The sequence below is a fragment of the Saccopteryx bilineata genome, chromosome 12, assembly GCF_036850765.1.
Source record: "Saccopteryx bilineata isolate mSacBil1 chromosome 12, mSacBil1_pri_phased_curated, whole genome shotgun sequence".
NCBI lineage: Eukaryota > Metazoa > Chordata > Mammalia > Chiroptera > Emballonuridae > Saccopteryx > Saccopteryx bilineata.
Window position 1 is genome coordinate 34091115 of NC_089501.1, and position 18446 is coordinate 34109560.

The window sequence follows — 18446 nt, forward strand, 5'->3', positions numbered from 1 at the left end:
ATGGGAGCCACAGAAGAGTGACCAGGCAGAGTACCAGTACTTTAGGAAGACGGCAATGGGAGCCACAGAAGAGTGACCGGGCACAGTACCAGTACTTTAGGAGGACGGCAATGGGGAGCCACAGAAGAGTGACCGGGTACAGTACCAGTACTTTAGGAAAATGGCAATGGGGAGCCACAGAAGAGTGACCGGGTTCAGTACCAGTACTTTAGGAGGACGGCAATGGGAGCCACAGAAGAGTGACCGGGTTCAGTACCAGTACTTTAGGAGGATGGCAATGGGGAGCCACAGAAGAGTGACCCGGTACAATACCAGTACTTTAGGAAGACGGCAATGGGAGCCACAGAAGAGTGACCCGGTACAATACCAGTACTTTAGGAAGACGGCAATGGGAGCCACAGAAGAGTGACCCGGTACAATACCAGTACTTTAGGAAGACGGCAATGGGAGCCACAGAAGAGTGACCAGGCAGAGTACCAGTACTTTAGGAAGACGGCAATGGGAGCCACAGAAGAGTGACCGGGCACAGTACCAGTACTTTAGGAGGACGGCAATGGGGAGCCACAGAAGAGTGACCGGGTACAGTACCAGTACTTTAGGAAAATGGCAATGGGGAGCCACAGAAGAGTGACCGGGTTCAGTACCAGTACTTTAGGAGGACGGCAATGGGAGCCACAGAAGAGTGACCGGGTTCAGTACCAGTACTTTAGGAGGACGGCAATGGGGAGCCACAGAAGAGTGACCCGGTACAGTACCAGTACTTTAGGAAAATGGCATGGGGAGCCACAGAAGAGTGACCCGGTACAGTACCAGTACTTTAGGAGGACGGCAATGGGGAGCCACAGAAGAGTGACCTGGTACAGTACCAGTACTTTAGGAAGATGGCAATGGGAGCCACAGAAGAGTGACCGGGTACAGTACCAGTACTTTAGGAAGACGGCAATGGGAGCCACAGAAGAGTGACCGGGTACAGTACCAGTACTTTAGGAGGACGGCAATGGGGAGCCACAGAAGAGTGACCCGGTACAGTACCAGTACTTTAGGAGGACGGCAATGGGGAGCCACAGAAGAGTGACCCGGTACAGTACCAGTACTTTAGGAGGATGGCAATGGGGAGCCACAGAAGAGTGACCGGGCACAGTACCAGTACTTTAGGAAGACGGCAATGGGAGCCACAGAAGAGTGACCGGGTACAGTACCAGTACTTTAGGAAGACGGCAATAGGGAGCCACAGAAGAGTGACCGGGTACAGTACCAGTACTTTAGGAAGATGGCAATGGGAGCCACAGAAGAGTGACCCGGTACAGTACCAGTACTTTAGGAAGATGGCAATAGGGAGCCACAGAAGAGTGACCCGGTACAGTACCAGTACTTTAGGAAGATGGCAATAGGGAGCCACAGAAGAGTGACCGGGTACAGTACCAGTACTTTAGGAGGATGGCAATGGGGAGCCACAGAAGAGTGACCGGGTACAGTACCAGTACTTTAGGAGGACGGCAATGGGGAGCCACAGAAGAGTGACCGGGTACAGTACCAGTACTTTAGGAGGACGGCAATGGGGAGCCACAGAAGAGTGACTGGGTACAGTACCAGTACTTTAGGAAGACGGCAATGGGAGCCACAGAAGAGTGACCAGGTTCAGTACCAGTACTTTAGGAAGATGGCAATAGGGAGCCACAGAAGAGTGACCCGGTACAGTACCAGTACTTTAGGAGGACGGCAATGGGAGGCACAGAAGAGTGACCAGGTTCAGTACCAGTACTTTAGGAAGATGGCAATAGGGAGCCACAGAAGAGTGACCGGGTACAGTACCAGTACTTTAGGAGGATGGCAATGGGGAGCCACAGAAGAGTGACCGGGTACAGTACCAGTACTTTAGGAAGATGGCAATAGGGAGCCACAGAAGAGTGACCAAGTACAGTACCAGTACTTTAGGAGGACGGCAATGGGGAGCCACAGAAGAGTGACCAAGTACAGTACCAGTACTTTAGGAGGACGGCAATGGGGAGCCACAGAAGAGTGACCCGGTACAGTACCAGTACTTTAGGAAGACAGCAATGGGAGCCACAGAAGAGTGACCGGGTACAGTACCAGTACTTTAGGAAGATGGCAATGGGAGCCACAGAAGAGTGACCTGGTACAGTACCAGTACTTTAGGAGGACGGCAATGGGAGCCACAGAAGAGTGACCAGGTTCAGTACCAGTACTTTAGGAAGATGGCAATAGGGAGCCACAGAAGAGTGACCCGGGACAGTACCAGTACTTTAGGAGGACGGCAATGGGAGGCACAGAAGAGTGACCAGGTTCAGTACCAGTACTTTAGGAATATGGCAATAGGGAGCCACAGAAGAGTGACCCGGTACAGTACCAGTACTTTAGGAAGATGGCAATAGGGAGCCACAGAAGAGTGACCCGGTACAGTACCAGTACTTTAGGAGGACGGCAATGGGAGCCACAGAAGAGTGACCCGGTACAGTACCAGTACTTTAGGAAGATGGCAATGGGAGCCTCAGAAGAGTGACCAGGTTCAGTACCAGTACTTTAGGAAGATGGCAATAGGGAGCCACAGAAGAGTGACCCGGTACAGTACCAGTACTTTCGGAGGACGGCAATGGGGAGCCACAGAAGAGTGACCCGGTAAAGTACCAGTACTTTAGGAGGACGGCAATGGGAGCCACAGAAGAGTGACCGGGTTCAGTACCAGTACTTTAGGAAGATGGCGGTGATTGCGATGGGGACTCAAGGATAGCCCAAAGGAGGACAAGAGTGAAGATAACAAGAGAGAGAGACAATTCCGAAGGCCAGGGAAGCGCTGAGGGCCTGATCTACAGTTTGGGTGAACAGGCCTGTGCAGACACAGCAGACCTTGAAGAGATAAAACGAACAAGATTGAAGTTAAGCGAAATAACTTTAATTTGATAGAAAACATTATAGATAAACCCCAAACCCTTGAATTACATGCAAATGTAGCACATTTTGTAAGAGCTGCAAGACGCTTATAAAAATTAACCCTAACTAATATGCAGCGTATTTTTTAAATTATTTTTAAAAATTACTGTTTGAAAAGAACAATCTCAAAATGTTTTCAAAACCCAGTAAAGAGTCTGGCCTGTGGTGGCGCACTGGATAGAGCGTCAACCTCAAATGCTGAGGTCGCCAGTTCAAAGCCCTAGGTTTGCCTGGTTGGGACACGTATGGGAGTTGATGCTTCCTGCTCTTCCCCGCTCTTTCCTTTCTCTTTCTCTCTCTCTCTAAAAATGAATGAATGGGCCCTGGCCGGTTGGCTCAGTGGTAGAGTGTCGGCCTGGCATGCGGGGGACCCGGGTTCGATCCCCGGCCAGGGCACATAGGAGAAGCGCCCATTTGCTTCTCCACCCCCCCTCCTTCCTCTCTGTCTCTTTCTTCCCCTCCCGCAGCCAAGGCTCCATTGGAGCAAAGATGGCCCGGGCGCTGGGGATGGCTCCTTGGCCTCTGCCCCAGGCGCTAGAGTGGCTCTGGTCTCGGCAGAGTGACGCCCCGGAGGGGCAGAGCATCGCCCCTGGTGGGCGTGCCGGGTGCATCCCGGTCGGGCGCATGCGGGAGTCTGTCTGACTGTCTCTCCCCGTTTCCAGCTTCAGAAAAATACAAAAAAGACAAACAAACAAACAAACAAATAAAAATGAATGGATGAATAAATAAATAAAAAAAAAAAAATAGAGTCCTCATTAAAAATAAAAAACCCAGTCAAGACATTTCAATAAAAAAGAATGCAGGCTAGTCACTTGTAAAACTAAGCTCTGACAATAATTAATTTCTTTTTTTACTCTAAGATACTTCTAGTAATCTAAGTATGTCTACTTCTCAAAACAAAATAATGAGTATTACATAAAACATAGTTTCAATAAAACTTCATCAATTTAATAACAAATGAAATCATTTTTTGCAACAGAACAGGGCAGTGAGACAACAGAGATTCCCAACTTCAAAAGAAAACATAAAGGTAAAAAAGGCGCAGTTCCGGTGAACTAGATAAAATATCAAGTGGCACTTGCTGTTTGTGTATTTCACAGAATGTCAATTTCAGTAGGAAAAAACAGGAAAACATTACATTCACTGCATGAGAATGGTCTTCTCATCTCTCTTATTAAGACTGAGTGAGATAAACTCCACTTAGCTATTTTTCCAATTTACTCTGTGACCCTAAAAATATTAATTAATCTAGTTTTACTCTTAAATTTGGTATGCAACCTTGACATTATTTGTCAATATTTTTTTTGGTTTCTTTAATTCCATGAATACAATTGTCCTCAATTCCCATAATTTTCAAGATTTTTATGGTAAAAAAATAAATCACAGCTATTTCCATAGAAACAGGATCTTGACCTTGCTGGGTTTGGTCCTCCATGCTGCTTTTCTCCATTGCAACATCTGAAGTCACTGCTAACCTAATTATGCATAATAGGTCCTGTTTTCTGCAACAATGTTATTTGGGAGGACATTGTAATAAGACTACTTTAAATATAGCCAACTCCCACCCTCAACAATTGATAATCTTGTGTATGGATTATCCATTAGCCTTGATACCTAGAGTAAGGCCATTCTGGCCATTTCTGTAGTCCTTGGGAAGGAAGGAACTGAAAGTCAAATGATTCAAATTTAGCAATGTGATAAATACATTTGATAAAGTCTAGAAGAAGAGAGTGAAAGCACTGTTTAAATCCAGGCTCTGCATGTCAATTACCCTCTCTATCCGCTGACCTGCCAATACCAGAATCATCAATCACGCCTCTGCCCAGCTGAAAAGAGGGCTGAGAACACAACAAAACATGCTCTGCCCAACGAGAGGAGACTGCATTATTATTCCACCTTTTTAATTTTATTTGACAAGAGAACAGGAAATGAGCAAGATAGAAGGAGCACAGAATAAATACCAGTAGTCACTAGTTTCCCTTGAAAACATTCCACAAGGTTAGAAACAAAGCAGGAGCTGGTTAAATACTGTTTCAATCAACGCAAACAGCCAGAAAACCATGCAGAACACGAAAATGCTCCAGCATATATCTTCATCTAAACTTTCTCATCTAAGCCATTCATTTTTGTCCTTTTTAACTCCCCTTAATTGTCTTATCTACTTCTCTATTGAAATATGAACTCCATGATTTCAGAGCCCATATGCTATATTTCTTTGTGTCCCACCCCGAGTTCTCAGGAAAAATTCCTCTAATACAGGGGTCGGGAAGCTTTCTGGCTGAGAAAGCCATGAACGCCACATATTTTAAAATGTAATTCCGTGAGAGCCATACAATGACCCATGTACGTTACACATTATCCAATAAAAATTTGGTGTTGTCCCCGAGGACAGCTGTGATTGGCTCCAGCCACCCGCAACCATGAACATGAGTGGTAGGAAACGAATGGATTGCAATACACGAGAATGTTTTATATTTTTAACTTTTTTTTTTTTTATTAAAGATTTGTCTGCGAAGCCTGACCAGGCAGTGGCGCAGTGGATAGAGCATTGGACTGGGATGCGGAGGACCCACGTTCGAGACCCTGAGGCTGCCAGCTTGAGTGCAGACTCATTTGGTTTGAGCAAAGCTCACCAGCTTGAGCCTAAGGTCGCTGGCTTGAGCAAGGGATTACTTGGTCTGCTGTAGCGCCACAGTCAAGGCACATATGAGAGGGCAATCAATGAACAACTAAGGTGTCACAACAAAAAACTAATGACTGATGCTTCTCATCTCTCTCCGTTCCTGTCTGTCTGTCCCTATCTATCCCTCTCTCTGACTCTCTCTCTGTCTCTGTAAAGGTTTGTCTGTGAGCCAGATGCAGCCATCAAAAGAGCCACATCTGGCTCGCAAACCATAGGTTCCCGACCCCTGCTCTAATACATGCTCTCACAACTGCGCGTGAAAAGATACATATTGCCTCATCTATAACTGACTTCCACTTTTTCACTACAGAGACATCTAACAAAATAGTTCATGATTCACTAACTTTCATACTAGAGAGAATACAGATTCACACCTTTGATGTTGATGGCTAATTAAGTTGAAACATCATGTTCTAGTATGGTGGGTCATGTCACACTAAGAATGTAAGAGCTGATCATTGCTGTTACACAATTCATTTATCTTCCTGAGTACAAGTGTCAATGCAAGACAGTTTTGAAACTTGCCATGTGCTGGAAGGAAAGAAAACATCCAGGTGTTCACTTGTGATTGCTTGGGCATTCAGTATGTATCTTCCAGTGATTTCTGAGGGTCAGGACAAGTAGCCCATTTGGAAAGATGTCATTTGGAAAGTAGCATGTTATTCTTATAAAAAGTTTCCCCAAAGAGCTCTCTAGAACTGTAATTGTATCCTTAGCTTCTTGAATATAAGTGACAACATTAAGTTGTAAAGCTATAGGTCTGTGCACTGATAGATATCCATAAGGCTGACCACTTCAACACTTTTTTGATGTTTCGGATGAGCAATCCAACATGGAGAGTTACTGTAAAAATAACTTCTTTGATTTTTACAAACCTTGAAAGAACTGTTTTATAAGACGATTGTGCAGCATACTGCCCACACTGATAGTATGGATTCAGTGGGCTAATAATGCAAAGCAGTATGAGCAAAGCAGGGTGACCTGGACACCGGGCAGGGAGCAGGCAAGCACTCTGGCCTCGCAGCAGCTGATGGAAAGGGGGGTGGGAGGAAGAAAGAGCCACGCTGCAGAGCTGGGAGAGGGGTGGTGGGCGACACAACACATGGGAGACCAACTGCTGAAGTGAGGTTGGCTTGTTAAGTGACACTGTCCTACCGCAAGCTGTCACTGCTTGATGGCAGTGTATGTGGGGAAGGGGAGGAGGGAAAGCAGGTGGCTAGAAACTTGTGTAAATAAAAAAATGTCCGTATGAGGTACAGGGGTTGGGAGTAGGCTGAAAGGAAAGTAGATTCAGTTGTATGTGGTCTGGGAAACAGATACATAAGAATAAAAAGATAGATGCTACACAATTCTCATCAGATCAGTATGTCTTCAACGCAGACCATGGCCATTGGGCTGATTAGCACTGACGGGTAATCCTTGCTAGAGTCTTAGCTTATTTGATGCTCCTAAGACAAAACTCCAATCCTGCATGATCTTTCCGAAGATTTTTTCCTCTTTTGATCTGCAGGTATAAACAAATGTCATTTCTGTATTTCTCCACAACAAAGAATTATGAGGTATAAAGATCAACTGTTATAACATGCCTCTGAGACGGTGTGTCAAAGTTGGGAGTCGATCTTTTTTTGTAAGACACATGTGGAAATACAATATAATACCATGAATATTGATCTATAGACAGCTTTTTAAGGATTTCGCCCTTAAAAATGATAATATTATCCATGCCCTATTATTTCTAAGAGCCACATAAATTTACATTTTGAATTATGTCTCCATTTATCTTCATGAGGCTACTGTGTCCCCTATCACCTTGGATGAAGGACACAATCTTTTGTATTATTGCATAAACAAGTCCTCCTTCCCCTTACAAGTCATCCCTGTTCTTTACAATGACTTCTTTATTTTTCACAAGTCAACTGTACACTATTTGCTTCGTTTCCCAACTAAAATGAACATATGCAAATTCAGTCTCTTTCCCAATAACGTTACTTAGATAAAGTCTCTCTGATAGAAATCCCAAAGCCACATACTCGTATGTATTCAGTTTTTAACAAAACCCTGACAGTGGTTGACTTAAAACAAAACAAGTAATAAAAAACCATCGTTGGCAGAGGCCAAAGGAATCAAAACTATACCCTCTTGCAACCACAGCCCTACTATATCCACCCTTCAAACATGTTTGCTTCAAACATTACAACCTACTCATTTACCAAAACCACAGCTTATGCCTGATTTAGAAAAGTCAAGTTCATGGACTTACTAAACTACACAACTCCAGACAGAAGGCACAAATGCCTTGTCTACGCCTGGCAATTACACAGCATCTGAACTGAAAACCTACATTTTTAAGCTCAGTACCAGCAGACCACTGTTCACCACCTCCTTGACACAATAAACAACTGACATCTTCAGAGAACATTAACTAGTCCCCCTTGTGCCATAGTTGAATACACAAGAACAAACGATCCAGGAAGAAGGGCTGTGTTTGAGTCTCAGCCCATGGAATATAATTACTGTACATGTTTAACTTCGTTTATTTTCTCACATTTCAGCAGTTTTGTTTCCCCAAAGAAGGGAAAGAACAAGTCCCTGAAAGAGGCCAGAGAGGTTTCTTTTGGCAAAGGAAAAATGTGTTAAACAGAGAAAACACAAGCACGCGGACTGTATGGACTAGGCTCCTTTGTAATATTTAAGGAGCCCTCCCTTACTGGGCTCTGCCACAGTAGCGAGTGGAGAAACCATCTTTGAGCCTAACAGACCCAGTCTACAGCAGACATTCTAAGACGAGTAACTCAAATTCGAAATATAAAATAGGGGTATGTTAAGAAATACTGAGATATTTCCCTCTCTCCCACCAGGACTAATATTTTCCCTTTCCTTAAAGAAGGCAAAACATGCTAAACCTGAAAAGAGAGACCAACAGTCGTCTGGAAAGGAACTGGAAAGAAATCTGAAAACTCCTTTTGGCCAAGCCCTTCCTTTGTGCGTTAACTTTCCTTGATGCCACCCCAACACCTGTTCAAGCATTCTTGTAATTCATCAGTTTTCTTTAAAAAGATGCGAGGGGTCTATCCCTGATTCCCAAAGTTTTCTCAGTACACTGTTTTAGAAAAGACCTGTCCTAACCCCAAATTGTTGTAAGAGCAGAAGATTCTGTCTATGACAGTGGTTTACCACTGAACTTTCCACAGGTCACAGGAGCGTGAGGCTCTGATGGGGGAGAAAGAGCGCTGAGGAAGAATAACAGCTATTTTATCCTTCTCCGACAGCCATGATCTCAAGCTGAATCTAGCTGGAAGAGCACTTGTATTTTAGATATGGAAACAAACAAATGACACTGAATTCCAGTACAAAAAAACAAACAGAAAACCAAACAAAAACTCCTAATGAGACCGAAAGTCACAAAGGGAAATCAGTGCAGGAAACAAAGGCATGCCAAACTTCTAAAAAAAATGTTTAAATGAAACAAGAATCAAGTCACCTTTTCTGGGCTGGGTTCTGTATGTCCAATTTTCATCGTCCGCCTCCACCTGCTGCCCACACACCGAGAGCTCTCCGTCACTGCGAAACAGCCTCTTTGTCTGCCTGGACAAGGAGGAGAAATTTATCCAACTCACAGCACGTGAGAGAGAACCTGCATTTGACTTGAGTCTGAAGGAACCAGAAGAGCCTTCCTTTTTCATCTTCTTTCACATCAGAATCCACTATAGACAAAAGGTAGCCCAACAAACAGAAGCTGGTTTATTTTAAATTGGTCCAGGTCCTTTACACGAGCCTGCTCCTTCCCACTTATTCAGACAATGTTGAGAGTCAGGCACGGCTTTGTGCAAAAAAGATTGTGTCTATATCACCCAATTACAAAGACAAGGAACATGAGGGGTAAAAAACAAACAAACAAACAAAAATCCTAATTTTTGTTTTTACTCCAGCCACATGGTGGTACTTGGTTTCTAGATCAGGGACAGCCACGGTCCCCCACATATAAAATAAAAATAAACAGAAGGACAATCTTAAAAAATCAAGCAGGGTGGTCATTTCAGGAACACTTGTCAGGACTTTGCGAAGAACAGAACCAAGGCACTCGGACTCTTTGGTGTGCACCTAGCTTCCCCACCTGTAATCCTACCCTCGCCCAGGGATTCTTCCCCGCAAGGGCAGCAGGCCAGCCGTCGGTGGAGGACGGAAGGAACTCCTCAGGCTGGAGAAAGAGACTCAGCGTCAGCCCGGGCGCCCAGGTTAGCATTCACCAGCGCAGGTGACTTGGGAGAAATCACAGTTCCTCTCACTTGTCGCAGCCCGGCGCAGAATCCTAGACCGCCCACTCGCCCCCTTCCCCGGCGGTGAGCCGCTCAGGATCCGCAGGACTCCACAAACAATACAACAGGCTGCGTGGCTACCGCTTGGATTACAGAGTAAGCGCTCCCGGGAAAGCCGATAGGCTCTCCCGACCCCGGAGCCACCTCATTGGAGACGGGAGGCCCCGCCTCTGCACAGCCTGCTCGTCGGGGGCAGCCCAAACTTCTGAACTCCCGAACTCCCTCGAAGCGGCGGAAACGCACGTCTGTGCAGAATAGAGACTTCGGGGGTAAAAAACAACTTTATTATCATAGCACGCTTCTGAAAGTGGGGCCTGGGGAAAGGATTTTTTAAAAGAGTATGTCGTGATACAGTATACACATCCAGCCTTCGTAGGTGGATTTAGGAATGTTGTTATCTAAGAAAACGTGCTTCCAAAGAGAGTAAAATGACCCAGCTATTACTCCACTCCCAGCTTTCAGCAAAGGTGAAATGCAACCACTCTGGCACCTGGTACGGCCTCTCCTGTCTCCACTGGCATCACTTGCCCCCTGGCAGTCCTCACCCTGGAGTCGTTCCTCTTTGGTTCTGAATGACCATCTGTCCAGGGAGAACCATCATCTGAGAGCCAGGCTAGTAGCAATAGCTGCAGGCTCCAGTTCCCAGAGACCCGTTTAAACTCTTAATCACGACATGCAAAATACCTACAGCCAGGCTGGAAGGCATTTGGGTGCAGCATTTCATTCCAGGCCAGCATGATTCCATGGTCTGAGGGCTGTTAGAAAGTCCCTGGAACTTTCCACCATAGAGACTTGACTCTCCTCAGAATGTTATTCCCAGGGAGGCTAATAAGCCACAAGCAGGGAGCTGGGTCCATTTCACTTTTTTTTACTCAGAACTGAGCAAATCTATGAAAACTAACAAGCTGCAACAGAAAATAAACTTTGATTAAAAATGATAAAGCCCTAGCTGGTTGGCTTCGTGGTAGAGCGTTGGCTCAGTGTGCAGAAGTCCCAGGTTTGATTCCCTGCCAGGGCACACAAGAGAAGTGCCTGCCCGTCTGCTTCTCCACAGCCCTCCCCCTCTCCTTTCTCTCTGTCTCTCTCTTCCCCTCCCGCAGCCAAGGTTCCATGGCCATCACCTCAGGCACTGGAATGGCAGAGCAATACCCCAGATGGGCAGAGCATCAACCTCTAGTGGGCATGCCAGGTGGTTGCCGGTCGGGTGCATGCAGGAGTCTCTTTGCCTCCTCGCTTCTCACTTCAGAAAAATACAAAAATATAAGGATAAAAACAGCATTTTGCATCATATATCTACAATTCATTGAAGTTTTAAAAGGGCCCTGTAAGCTTACCAGGGATAGAATATTTGTAAAAAAAAACCCAAAAACCCAGAGCTGCTGCAAAGTGGTCCTGGGATGGACAGCTCACATGACCCCAGGAACCATGAGAAAAGATACCACACCACAGTCTAAGTGGTGCAGATATGGCCTCAGTTTAAAAGCTAAATGGGCCCTCACGAGATCATGTTGTTTAAACTCCTCAATTTACAGATGGGTAAATTAAGTTCCAGAGAATGTATGTGACATGCCCAAGGTCGCAGAGGAGCCAGTAACGGAACCAGGTCATGTCAGACACCACTGGGTTGAAAGCTTCACCACTTAATCAAAGGGATGCTAGCTACATCACCACGTACTCTGCATCTACTTCAGCTATTAAACTGGAATGATATCTGTTCTTTGATCACCAGTGTAAGGGCAAAAAATGGTAATAATCATGTACAGCACCAGTGACTAACATCACAGTTCAAACATCCAGTGTGCTTTCTGTGTCAAGGCCACTTTTTTTGTGTGTGACAGAGAGAGGGTCAGATAGGGACAGACAGAAGGAAGGGAGAGAGAGAAGCATCAATTCTTCATTGCAGCTCCTTAGTTGTTCATTGATTGCTTTCTCATATGTGCCTTGACCAGGGTGAGGGGGGGGGCTACAGCAGACTGAGTGACCCCTTGCTCAAGCCAGTGACCTTGGTTTCAAGCCAGTGACCATGGGGTCATGTCTATGATCCCATGCTCAAGCTGGTGACCCTGCGCTCGAATTGATGAGCCCACGTTCAAGTCAGATGAACCCACGTTAAAGCTGGGGACCTCGGGGTTTCGAACCAGTCCAATGCTTTATTCACTGCGCCACCGCCTGGTCAGGCTCAAAGCCACTTTTGAGAATCAAAATATAGAAAGCAAAAAATGGACCATCATGCAGAAAATAACTATCTCAAATGCTGTTTACCATTTCAGAGGTTCATGGCACCCCGACATCCACGTGTGCATTCTGTAAGGTTCCATGGACCCTGAACAAGACACACAGTTGTCTCCTCCTTGTTGTCTCTACACTGCAGCTCCTTTTTTGATTTAGGATTATCCAAGCTCTGAAATAAGCCTTTATGTACAGGAAGTGCTGTGGAATGCTTTGCCCAGCTCAGGCTCCTTGGGGTGAGCACACCATCCCATACAATGGATGAACTGGTGTCATCAGCAACCAGTGCCTTTCCTCCCGTACCTCCTGTTCCTACAGCATCTGGAAAGAGCTGGGGGGAGGGGCTGGAGAAACAGTCACTACCAAGCAACCAGGAAAGATAACTGACAATTCAGGGACTGGACTTCTGACTCTCCCTCAAAGTAAGTACACACTTATGCTGGATTTCAAAAACACTTAATGGATTTCCCATTATTCACAAGACCTATGGATACATTTGCACAATGACTATTTCTCCATCTACTAGTTCTTCCATGTTTCCATTATATCAGGCCATGATTAGTAACATCTTTGTTTATGTAAAAGAAGGTCAAGCAGGCCTGACCTGTGGTGGCGCAGTGGATAAAGCGTCAACCTGGAAACGCTGAGGTTGCCGGTTCAAAACCCTGGGCTTGCCTGGTCAAGGCACATATGGGAGTTGATGCTTCCAGCTCCTCCCCCCTTCTCTCTCTCTCTCTCTCTCTCCCCCCCCCTCTCTATAATGAATAAAAAATAAATAAAAATCTTAAAAAAAAAAAAAAAAAAAAAAGAAGGTCAAGTAAGTTAACTACTGTTGCAACTGGATCCAAGTTCCATGTGACAAGATAGAAGATAATGGTTTAAATAAGTTTGGAGGGAACTTTGAGATTTTAGGTAGCCACGTTAGACATGTATTCCAATGAGTTTAGAAAATTGTTAGGTGGGCTGCATGAAAAGCTATTGCATTCATTCAAACTATATTTAATAATACTTGGCAACTAAGATGAGCCACACATTTTACTCCTCTGGAGTGTCGCACCCGCGAGCCCTGCACATCCACCCTGCGCAGCGGCAGGGTCACCGCGAGTTGGCCGTGTGCTGCATGTCCCTATTGCTCACGTTCACAAGAACCCTGCAGTGGAAAACCCCTGTGGGTAGAATATAATGTGGGGTTTTTTCCAAATAGATTCAGCTCTAATCTTCACTTTAATAAAACATCTTAATTTAACCCCTTTTCCCACGGAATATCTACAACAGAGCACACTCCGCCCAGACCTTTCAGACAGGCGTGCTGAACAGATTTCCCCGCGTCCCCCTGTGCAGTGCTTTGCCACCTCCCCTCTCGCCTCCCCTCTCGCTGTCGGGCTGTCACACTGAAACTTCTGTTGTCCTCTTCTGTGCCAGCAGCCGCTCCCTCCCCACCACACTCTACTGTGGCTGAGCTAGAGGCATGGGGGAATCAGAGAAGTGGTCTTGCTTAAATCACGTTTCGTGAGAGAGAGTCGATGAGGGCTCATAGGATGCATCCACAGCTTCTGTCCCTGGGCTTTGCCACAGTAGCCCCTGGCCAGCACTTTGTCCTTTTACTCACGATGAAAGCCCGAGGTCTGAAATGGCTGGCGGAGCTATACCAGGCTTATGATGAAGTTCTTAGCCCTTGAGGTGGTGAGACGCTTACCCATGACTGCTAACAAAAGGATAAGAAACTATCCTGTATTAGTTCAGGAATGATTTAAGTGATACATTAAAGAAAAGTTAACTATAAGAACTGGGAGGCACCAGAATATATTACTAAAGGAAGTTCTAGAATCACCTTCTTTGAAAATTACTGAGTCAAATACCCATTAATTTGGAAAGATTTATCTACAGTTCTACCAAGAGTCAAAGGGATAGACTGAATACATTTGAAAGGTCCTTGCCAAAAGACACAATATTTCATGTTTTAATATATACCCATCCTTTAAAAAAGGAGTTTAGCTTAAATGAAAATTTTTTATTTAATCAAAATTGTTAAACATGACAGGACCCAGGATTAGACAAAGCCCCCAGCCCGCTCAGGCAAGTGATTGGCCCACCTGCTGTCTGATCCTGCTGTCTGATCCTGCTTTCTGCCCTGACCCTGCCCTTTAAATATGGGGGAAGAAAAGGAGAAAGCAAACCCTGAAGTCAGAAACCAATGAAGAACAGTGCTATCCGTACAGAGTTGGTGCGGTCGGTCATCACGGCTGGGAGTGGGGCCCAGGAACAGAACACACACACAGAGACAAGAGTGGGGCAAACCCTCCACAGCAGTGAGGAGAGTCACTCCCACTGTGTCCTGCTCTGAGGCAGCCCTGAGCCCAGGAGCAGCACAGAGTGCACCCTATCCGATTACCACACGAATCACCCGGACGACCCACAGGGACCTTTAGCTTCCAGAACAGGGCACAGCAGCTTTTCCAACTGTCATCTCTTATAAATAATATAAGAGTAGATTTAAATGGCAATCTTTCTCTGAGTTAATTTGTACATGGTAATAATGAAAGCTTATCTGAACCATACGGAGGTAAAAAGAGTATGAGCCAGATATGTACTACTAAAAAAGAGAAAGAAAGAAAAATTACCCTCAGGGGCAGAGCGAGCCAACTCCCAGAGTACAGTAAATCCTACTTCCTCATCTACCTCCTACCCCCTAAGGAATTAAACAACTGAGTGACTCAAGAACAAAGTCATGGAAGACAAACACAGCCTCTTACCTATTCAGAGAAGGGCCTAGTTCAGGCTTCCCCACTGCTGCAACATGCAAAAGAAAAGGAAAAACACTGCCTTCTCACTAAGCTCTAGCTTTAAAAACGAGAAGAGGTCCCTTTCAATGTTATTAATAGTGTTGTTTCCCTAAATGGCAAGATTAGATACAAACATTTGTATTTACAGAGGCTCACACACTTAAATCCCACCTTTCAGTGTCTTCACAGCTGGAAAGGCCTCCAGAGCAGAGCTGCCACTCTAAACCCTCGCCACGCCATTCCCACAGGGTCACACGATATGGCGGCAATATGGCAGCGCACTGCCGCTCAGTCCCCTGGGGTGCGCACTGCAGAGGGATAACACCGTCTCTGGGACGGACGCTGTCACTGCTGGGTGCCTTGGACTGTCAGAGGCTCAGTGAGCAGTTAATAACCACGCTTCCAACCTCTGTCCCAACCTTAATGAAAAGGTCCTCACATCCCAGGGGTTCTGTTCAGACGGTCCCTTAAAACAGAACACTTGACCCCCACCAGAGGGATACTGCCCTTACTCTATCACATCTAATGTCACGCTTTTGCCACAGAAGACTGCCAACTGCCCAAGAGGGGGAAACTGAGGCTTTTGGCGCAGTGTTAGTGCCTGGCTGACAGTAAGGACTAAATCAATGCTTCTTAAACTGAACTAGTCAATGACATGCCCTTCGCCATATTCAACTCTCCCGCTGAATGTACTCCAGGGTCTTGACTGAGCTTCCTTTGATACTCTCCCACACAGCCTGCTGGCTTACAGGCAGGGGGCAGCACACTTCTTGGTAGAGCCAGACAATAAATACTTTAGGCTTTGCCAGCTCTGTGGTCTCTAATCCAACTACTCGATGCCACTGTGGCACAGAAGCAGCCAAACAATAGGTTAACAAATCTGGGTGGGTGGGTTTCAATGAAACTTTATTTTATAAAAATGGGTGGGAGGCTGCATTTGGTCCACACACCATAGTTTGCTGAGCCTGGATTAGAAGTGTTTGCGGTGCTGCACAAGCACAGGCAATTCAAACCACTGCTTCCCAAAAAGTGTTCCCTAGGAGCCCTTATCCGAATCACTTTGGATTGGGGTGGGGGAGTTAGGGAGCCAGGAATATGTGTGAAAAATACACATTCCAGCATCCTATTTGGTACATGCCTCTGGAGAGAAACCTGGGAACCCACATTTAAACAAGCTTTCCGATGAGTCTTATGTATAGGAAAGTGTGAAAATCACTAGTTTCAACACCATTACACTATAATTTCAAATAAATATGCAGAACTCAAATATCTGCTCATAAGTTCACTAAAAATGCAAACATTACATTACAATTATAGATATAATATCAAATAAATACAAATAGACTAGGAGGATATGATGAAGATATTACCAGTGGATGCTGCAAGTGGGATAGAGTATAAATTTGTTTTAACTTTTTTTTTTAATCTTGGCATTTGTTTTTTGATAATTTGTATGTTAAGCATACACTAAAGTTTTTAATCACTTAATGTCTAATTTTCATTCAGAATTATTTTAAACACACAGAAGAGAAGTCAGCACAGATATACTGGTAAACATTTGGCTATATTTGTTTCAGCTTTTTAAAAATAAAATAGTACAGGTAAATCTCCCTTCCCGTCCCCAGTCTCCCAGTGGAACCCTGATTCTAAATTTGGTGTGTCCTGCCTGAGCTGTGGTGGCGCAGTAGACAAAAACGTCGACCTGGAATGCTGAGGTGGCAGGTTCAAAACCCTGGGCTGCCCTGGTCAAGGCACATATGGGAGTTGATGCTTCCTGCTCCTCCCCCCCCCCCTCTCTCTCTCTCCTCTATAAAATAAATAAAATCTTTAAATTTGGTGTGTCTCATTCCCAAACATGTTTTTCACACATTTTCCACATACCAGTGTGTTTATCAACAAGGCATAGCACCGTGTTGTGTGTTTGAGTTTCAAAAATGGTTCTGTGTGTCCCAAATCATATTTAAAGTTGTTGTTTTTTTATAAAATAGTTAATATTAAAAAACTTTTCCAAGCCCTGGCCGGTTGGCTCAGCGGTAGAGCGTCGGCCTGGCGTGCGGGGGACCCGGGTTTGATTCCCAGCCAGGGCACATAGAAGAGGCGCCCATTTGCTTCTCCACACCCCCTTCCTTCCTCTCTGTCTCTCTTCTCCTCCCGCAGCCAAGGCTCCATTGGAGCAAAGATGGCCCGGGTGCTGGGGATGGCTCCTTGGCCTCTGCCCCAGGCGCTAGAGTGGCTCTGGTCGCAGCAGAGCAACGCCCCGGAGGGGCAGAGCATCGCCCCCTGGTGGGCAGAGCGTCGCCCCTGGTGGGCGTGCCGGGTGGATCCCGGTCGGGCGCATGCGGGAGTCTGTCTGACTGTCTCTCCCCGTTTCCAGCTTCAGAAAAATACAAAAAAAAAACTTTTCCACATACTCTACAACTAAAGAAATCATGAACTTCATACTTCTAGTAAACCCATTTACCTGACGCTTCTCCTATGATCTTATTTGGGTAATTAAAGTAAGGATTCACAGCAAGATACTCTAAAAACTGGTCTCCAAGTTTCTACAGTCCATGTGCACATGCGCTTAAGAGCATGATGGCCGTCTGTGTTTCTCCCGTGTTCTGTGTCTATCAAAACTTCACTCACCGCATAAGAGTATTTTCTTTAAAAGCTTAACAAATGTAAGCTTTCCGGAAGACATGAAAACGTAACAGAACATAAAGAGAGCTTTATCCTTACGTGTTTTTCTCTTCCGCTCAACAGTTTTTACAGTTATAGACTCTGCCAACTCTCCCGACCATCATCAAAATCTCTAAGTAAAAAGACTACTTAGAGAAGTAGAATCCAATTTGCTAATGACTACTTCAGCTGTCCCTGTGCAATCACATTTGTCAGTCTTCAAGTAACCAACTTATCACGATAAGGAGAAATTCAGAAAACAAAAGGCCTAGGAAGCACTTAAGACATCCGGAAATTTTTGGTTGAAACACTTGTTCCCCAGGGTCAAAATGGATGTGAAATCAAGAGAACTTTTGTTTCTATAATACACTACTCCAAGAGGATACGCCACCGAAAAGAACTTCAAAGAAGGATGAAGTACTTGCTCAAAATAAACACAAGGCCCTTTCCACTGATGGCGGACTGGAGTGGGTCGACAGACTGGCAAGGACAAATGAAGTCAGGTTACAGAAATTGCCCCTCTAGCCCCCGAGCCCCGCCAACCCAGCCACTCTGTCTCCCTGAGACACAAGGAGACACTATGACAGTGCTGCCTTGAAAGCCACCAGGCGGGCAGCACCTCTGTCTTGTTCCTGTGCTCAAACTCCTGTACGACAGACACCAGGGACTTTCTCTCTTCAGATGGTTACAAAAACTAAATGAGAAAATGCCAACGTCATTAGCACTCAATAATTGGTAGGGTATCTGTGTCATCAGCAGCCAAGAGGCAGAATGTCCAGGAAGGGGATGGTGAGCTGGAACAGAGGGCGAGAGTCTGCCAGGGAG

The 18446-nt window shown here is 45.5% G+C and overlaps 1 protein-coding gene across 4 annotated transcripts in view; it reads right to left on the reverse strand.

Moving 5' to 3' along the window:
* The window catches only part of NHSL1 (NHS like 1), a 238098-nt gene that overhangs the window by 121706 nt on the left and 97946 nt on the right, over positions 1-18446 (reverse strand). For 2 of the 4 annotated variants that reach the window (XM_066248501.1, XM_066248498.1), the window contains exon 1: positions 9114-9738. The exons of the other annotated variants lie outside the window; for them this stretch is intronic. In XM_066248501.1, the coding sequence (XP_066104598.1) occupies positions 9114-9315 (202 nt within the window). In that variant the 5' untranslated portion in view covers positions 9316-9738. Of the gene's footprint in view, positions 1-9113; positions 9739-18446 lie in introns of those variants that run through there. 4 annotated transcript variants of the gene reach the window in all.